The following is a 6953-nucleotide window of genomic DNA, read 5'->3' on the forward strand; positions in this document are numbered from 1 at the left end:
AGAAAATTGACATCACAACTGCAGGGACGTATAAATAACCAGCACACTGCGTTTTGGGTCGAACGCAGCAACACTGAACGGAGCATTCCACAGGCTCAGCTCCTCCAACAGCACAGCAGAACCTGGATTTTGCCAAGCACAGCAAGAAGCTCCTTTTCATACAACAGTTCTCCTAACTCCTGAGAGACTTTATTTTCCTTTCAATCGTGTTTGCCATTTCTTTAAAGAAGCATGTGCACGGGAGGTTGTGCCAAGTGCCTGGGAGCCACTCTCATCCCTCTGGCTGTGCTCTGCACCCTCGCTAACATTTTGTTGTTTTTTCCTGGAGGGAAAGTGCCTGAAGACAATACACACATTACAGCAGAGGTCTGGTACTTCGGTGGGATCTTGGGATCTGGTATATTGGTAAGTGTATAAATTCAGATGTTCCCACCTTCCCCCAACCCTGGCTGCAACTTTGCATTATTGAATTCTCTAGTACTGCAAATTCCTCTTCGATAAACAAGTAAGTTACAAGTCATCCAACAGTTTGGCAATAAGTAACTTAATTTACTGATAAGAAAAAAAACCCATAGAACGATTCTATTTAAAATAAGATCTAACTTGAATTCATCCCAATTGAAACTGTGTTTCTGCTATTGGTAGATGATATTCCCTGCCTTGGTATTTTTGGGCCTTCAGAACAATGATTGCTGTGGATGCTGCGGCAATCGGAGCTGTGGAAAGAGATTTGCGGTAAGTGAGAGGAAAAATGGCAAAAAAGTAAAAGTTAGATTGTTACTGATGCGATAAACATATCCTCCTCCCACAGTCATTGCGAGACTAGGCAGATGCTGTTGAGTGTGGGACACAAAGCCCTGACATTTGTCTGAGTGTTGGGAAGTGGAAACAGCAGGCTGGAAAAATCTTGTTATGCCTCTGCTGTTGTGCCACAGGTACCACAATGGTACAGCCTTGTTGGCTTCTGCTACCACAACATACTAATAGTTACTACCAGAATTAAAACCTCTGAAATATCTGCACTTTGTTTTGCAGAACATAACAGTTCTCTCTTTAGCCATTTCTTGTTGATAGTTTTAAAAATTATTCTGGCAGTCAGGCACGACATTCCCAACTCTCTGCAGACCCATGCCATGGGCTGTATCTCATTAGGTTCACAGGAAACTTCAGGAAGGAATAGACCTGAGGAGCTCACCTAATCCAACCTCCTCCTTAAAGCCATGTAGACTAGGCTCCACTTGGAATTTACAGCTTCCTTTCACACTAAAAAGTTTCCAGAGGATACCTTCAGACACTAGGAAACCTTTTGAGCAGTTTAGTTTAAAAATTAAATCAGAGAAAAATAAAAGTGTTTCTAGTAGAAATGTCTGATTTTTGAAATAAATTGTTTGGATCAAGTAGATCATTACACTTTTGATAAAGGAACAGATTTTCAATTAAGAAAAAAAGAAAAAACAAATAGGAAAAGAATCGTGACTGTGACTAGATTAGCTTTGCAGACCACATACTGCTCAGTTCCAAAGGCTGAGGGGTTGCTGCCCCTCAAACCCCATGGGGCTGTGCAGGTTGCACAGTGCCCTGCTATGGGCTCTGGCTCCCCCACCCCTGTGAGCCAACCTGCCCACGCTCTGCTGCTGGCAAAGCACCCTTTGCTCTTTGCTGGCCAGCGTGTTAGAGTGCAGCTGACTGAGAAACTGGGAGTATTGATACAGTCACGAGTAGCAAGTGCACTGTACTAGAGGAGTCTGACTGGTCTTATCGCCATCAGCATGACTGAGAGCTGAATTTGTTCTTGTATGTTAGCAGAAATCATTATTATGGTTCTACTACATACACAATTCTTAAGTTAGCCTCATCAGATATATCAACATAAAAATGCATATCAGTACTCAAGGCAGGAGTCTCGTGACAAGGTCTGAACAAAAACTCACGTTGGATTCAATGATTAGAGGCTGTTTCCAACCTAAATGATTTTGTGACCTGAAAGTATGAAGTTTTTTCCTCCACCTCTATCACTTTGATTCAATAAAAGACACTAACTCTACCTACAAACTATTATAGCTACAAGTGTTCCAGAATTCAAGCAGGGCATTTGTTTTTGCATGATTTACTTACGTATTAGCATATATGAAAATGCTGTAATAGAAAGCAGAAAAATAGGGACATACTTTCCAATCCATTCCAATTGCACTCCTAGAGCTAACACTGATAAGTACCTGTAAGGAGATAAGTACACTAATGTGAAACCTGAAGAGAGACTTGGGAAGGACCAAGATACCAAAGCTGATTTGTAAGGGGTACTGAAGATTTTTTTTCCAATGCCTTCAGTGGTCCAAGACTTCAGTCTTGTAACCTGAGGAAGACGTGGGAAGCAGAGGAACGGAGAGGGCTGTGGGCCAAGGCAGCCCAGAGGGGAGCAGTGCCATCTGCTGCCAGCGCCTGCCCTCTCCTCCTCAGGCACACAGTGCCACTGCTGCCACAGCTTTCAAACACCAGCGCAGGGATGCACTGCACAGCTATCGTGTAACTGCAAACTAACATATTTCAGCTGATCAGGAGTTGACTATTTGACCGTTAAGAGCTGAATTTAGAGAATGTACAATGACATCAATAGGGTACATTTCATTGTCTGAATGAGAACAAAAATAACATTATTTTTCTCTTCATCAGATGTTTTCTTCTATCATATTTGCCGCAATTGGAGTTCTGGGAGCTGGATACTGCTTTATCTTGTCAGCAGTAGCCCTGAACAAAGGCCCTAAATGTAAAAATGGAAACGACTGGGTCTACCCTTTCAAAGATGGGTAAGACAAGGCAATCGGGAAAAAAAATATATACATGTTTAAAGTGTGTGATTTGATTCAGCTTCCAAATCTGTTGTATAAAACTGGGAATTATACTGTTTGTATAAAATACAAGCTTTTAGAAGTGCCAGCAACACAAAGAAACCCTTCATAAGGTTCAAGAGCAGAGATGTAAAGAATAGCAAGGGCAGTCAAAACAACTGAGTTTCAAAGGAGCCAATAAAGGGAAATGCATAGCCTCCTTCTAGGTCAGTCTTGGGATGATAAACAGTATACAGGGATAAATTCCACCTAGATGAGTAGCAATGACATATTGTGAGATGCATCCCAGAGTCCTGAGGGAATTGGCTGATGTAGTTGCCAAGCCACTCTCCATGGTATTTGAAAAGTCCTGGCAGTCAGGTGAAGCCCCAGGTGACTGGGGAAAGGGAAACATTGTCTCTGATTTTAAAAAGGGTAGAAAGGAGGACCTTGGGAGCAAGTGACTGGCCAGCCTCACCTCTGTTCCTGGGAAGATTATGGAAGGATCCTCCCAGAAGCTGTGCTGAGGCACATGGAGGACAGAGAGGTGATTCAGGACAATCAGCACAGCTTCACCAAGGGCAAGTCCTGCCTGACCAACCCAGTGGCTTTCTGTGAAGGAGTGAGTCTATCAGTAGACAAGGAAGCTAAAGATGTCAGTTATCTGGACTTCTGTTAAGCCTTTGACACAATCCCCCACAAGATACTGCTCTCTGACTAGGAGAGAGATGGGTGTTAGATGGAGAAGAAAGTGGTTGGACAGTCACATCCAGAGTGTTCAACAGCTCAGAGTCCTGATGGACATCAGTGACAAGTGGTGTCCCTCAGGGGTCCATACTGGGACTAGTGTTATTTAATATCTTAATTAACATCATAGACAAAGGGATCAGTGCACCCTCAGCAGGTTTGCAGATAACACCAAGGTGAGTGGTGCAGTGACACACCTAAAGGATGGGGCTATCCAGAGGGACCTGGACAATAAGGTTTAACAACATCAAGTGCAAGGTGCTGCACCAGGGTTGGGGTAACCCCCTGTATCAATCCAGTTTGGGGGATGACCAAATCAACAGTAGCTGTGGGGAAAAGGACTTGGGGGTGCTGGTGGGTGAGAGGCTGGACATGAGCCATCAATATGCACTTGCAGCCCAGAAAGGCTGCACCAAAAGCAGCCTAATTGTAGCCTTCCAGTACTTGAAAGAACCAGTAAGAAAGATGGAGACAAACTCTTTGTAAGAGCATGCAGTGACAGGACAAGGGGGAGTGGCTCCAAACTGAAAGAGAATAATTTTGCATTGGATATTAGCAAGAAATTCTTCCCTGTGAGAGTGGTGAGGCAGTGTCACAGGTTGCCCAGAGAAGCTGTGGCTGCCCCATCCCTGGAAGTGTTCCAGGCCAGGTTGGATGGGGCTTGGAGCAACCTGGGCTAGTGGAAAGTGTCCCTGCCCATGGCAGGGGGTGAAACGAGATGACCTTTAAGATAATTTTCAACCCAAACCATTCTGTGATTCTATGATTATATTGAATTTTGATGGTAATCAAATAATTAGTATCTATGTGTCGTTTTATCTTGGCTAGGGCATTAGGAAGTTGCCTGTTCCTCACACTCTGCAATTCAAACATTCACTGTTACGTATATTTATCACTTACCCCCAGCAATCCCACTGCTTAGGCAGAAGTCAGGACAGGTCCAATAGAAAACAGAGTGCAATGTGTTTCTGAGAAGAGTAGGTGTGATCAGAACAGCAAGGGGTGCAGTAAACTCATCACCTCAGAATTATAAATGCAGTCTGCCTCAGTCAAGAGTGACCTGGCAGTGTTTCTTGCATAATACAACACAAAATTATAGTCCAGGTTGAAAAGAAAATAAAACAGGAAGTATGAAGTTGTATGATATACATTGTTGGTTCATAGGCCAGCAAGGGCTGGAAACCAACTCCCTTGGTCTCATTCTGAAAGTCTTTGGAAAAATATGCTGTGTTCCAAACATAGTTTTGGTTGCAGTCATGAAATCACTTGACAAGAACACAGGAAACAAAACAGTACTAAGAATAAGCAGAGGAAATATAGTAAGTGGTTAAGAAGTTCACAATTAAATCAAAATAGGAAAAACACACACACAAAAAAAGACAAAACACTGGCACAGACAAACAGCCATTTGGCACACACTTGGCCAAGATCTCTTCCCAAAACACCAGAATTGGTTCAATTGTATCAAATACATACTTGTCTCTGATTGTTCCCTTCTGATGCCTTTTCAAATCAATTGCTTCAATTGATCTAGAAACCAAACCAAAATGATGTTCTAGCTATGTAGCACAATAGAAATTCTTCACAAAGTGAACAGAACCTCAGCCATGTCACAGCAGTGACAACCCCTCAGCTATGACAGAAACCTCTCTGCAAGCTAACACCATCTTCTTCCAACTGCTTTGTTCCCCCACAGGAATTACCTCGGTAACCATAACCTGTGGGACAAGTGTCAGTCACCTGAAAATATTGTCCCATGGCACCTGACCCTCTTCTCCTTGCTGCTGGTCATGAGTGGGATCCAGGCAGTGCTCTGTGGCATCCAGGTGGTGAACGGTCTGTTTGGAACCCTCTGTGGGGACTGCAAATGCTGCGGATGTTGTGGGGTGAGCAGCTGATGGCTTTCCTTTGTTGCTTTACGTACTGATCAGTTATATGAACACCTGACCAGCTACAGCCTGAAAAACTAGCTGACAAGCTCCATGCAGTGCTACCATCATGTTTTCTAGAGCATAGCCAAAACCCTGCACTGCTGCCACTGGAAAATAATAAAAACCTTTGAAAGTCACAGCAATAGCAGCTACTAAATTACCTCCGTGTTTTTGTTCTTCCAGGGAGATGGAACTGTCTAAAGAACATGAATATTACAGACAACCCTCCTTACCTTGGGGGGAATCCCTTCTCAGATGCACTGGTGCTGGCTAAGAAGATAAGAATGAAGGGCACTTCCCCCCACCGATGTTATAAAGCCCTGACTCCCTTTCTAGCCTTCCTGAAATGTCTCATTGTGGAATAAAATAAGTGAAATTCTCACATTTGTATTTATTTTGTATTTGTATTTATTCCATTTAAAAAGAGGGTATTCTCAAGCCAAATACAGTTTTGGGTTACAATTTCTATTCAGGTCAGTTAGGTAGCTTGTAACTCCTCAGAACTTCTGATCTATACATGAGCACAAATGCTATTTATTAATCTTTTGGCAAAAGCTCCATTTAGCTTTGTTTGGCACAGTGCTATGAAAGAGATAGAAAAGACAAAAGAGAGCTCCAAGGCAAAAATACCTCTTAGAAAGAACTAGTCTTTTAAAACTTTAAAAGAAAAAAACTATTTCCCAAAGAAATCAAGGAGGAAATAAGAGGGATTAGAGATATTTGAGGGATTCCAATCAACTGATACTTAAAAAATAATTCCTGAAACAAATTTTCACAAACCAGCTCCCCAGGCTGGATGTCTCAAGGCTTCTTGGTATTTTTCACATCTGTTCTCTAAAATTTTCCTCCTGAAATAATGATTCTGTGGCCTGTGTTCTCAGAAAATGTGTTTCATATACTCTGTCTACACTAGGGATAACTGAAGAGCTTAAAGTACTCAAAAGCACTAAAAGCTGTTGAGCAATATGCAGAAGTGTTGAACAGCTCGATTTAGGCACTGAGAGTTACATTAATAAAAGCCTAGTGGGCTGAGAGATACATTGTGAAAGATGATAAATTATAAAATCCCTCTCCAGACACAGCTGTCTGTCCCACCTGTTGTACTCTGCTGCACGGGAATTTGAGAGCACCCATGGTATCACCACCCCCTGAGCAACCATCTCACATCTATCCTTTCTTCTGTGGAGAGCAGCTGTCCTGCACCTCATCTCCCATTTGTCTTGTCTTATTTATACAAAGCCTTTGGGAACATGGAATGTTTCTCGTCAGCATTCAACAAACGGATGGGTAACTACATAGCACACAGCTTTGATATATTAATAAACACAGCACATAAATTGCTGTGGGAGATGGAGTAAGAAATAATGGACAGCAAGCTGTGATACCTAACACCAAAACCAACGGGTGCATCATGAGTCAGTTCTTCTAGACACCTGACAACACAGTGGTT

At 42.6% G+C, this 6953-nt stretch overlaps 1 protein-coding gene across 1 annotated transcript; it reads left to right on the plus strand.

Annotated features, from left to right (window-relative positions):
• Positions 1 to 231: 231 nt before the first annotated feature.
• On the plus strand, positions 232 to 5704 carry TM4SF4 (transmembrane 4 L six family member 4). Its single transcript, XM_009075763.1, has 5 exons — positions 232 to 405; positions 646 to 735; positions 2671 to 2804; positions 5269 to 5458; positions 5687 to 5704. Exons 1-5 carry the CDS (start codon positions 232 to 234, stop codon positions 5702 to 5704), a joined length of 606 nt encoding a protein of 201 aa, XP_009074011.1.
• The last annotated feature ends 1249 nt before the right edge of the window (positions 5705 to 6953 follow it).

Source organism: Acanthisitta chloris, unplaced genomic scaffold (genome assembly GCF_000695815.1).
Source record: "Acanthisitta chloris isolate BGI_N310 unplaced genomic scaffold, ASM69581v1 scaffold13875, whole genome shotgun sequence".
In the NCBI taxonomy this organism is placed as follows: Eukaryota; Metazoa; Chordata; class Aves; order Passeriformes; family Acanthisittidae; genus Acanthisitta; species Acanthisitta chloris.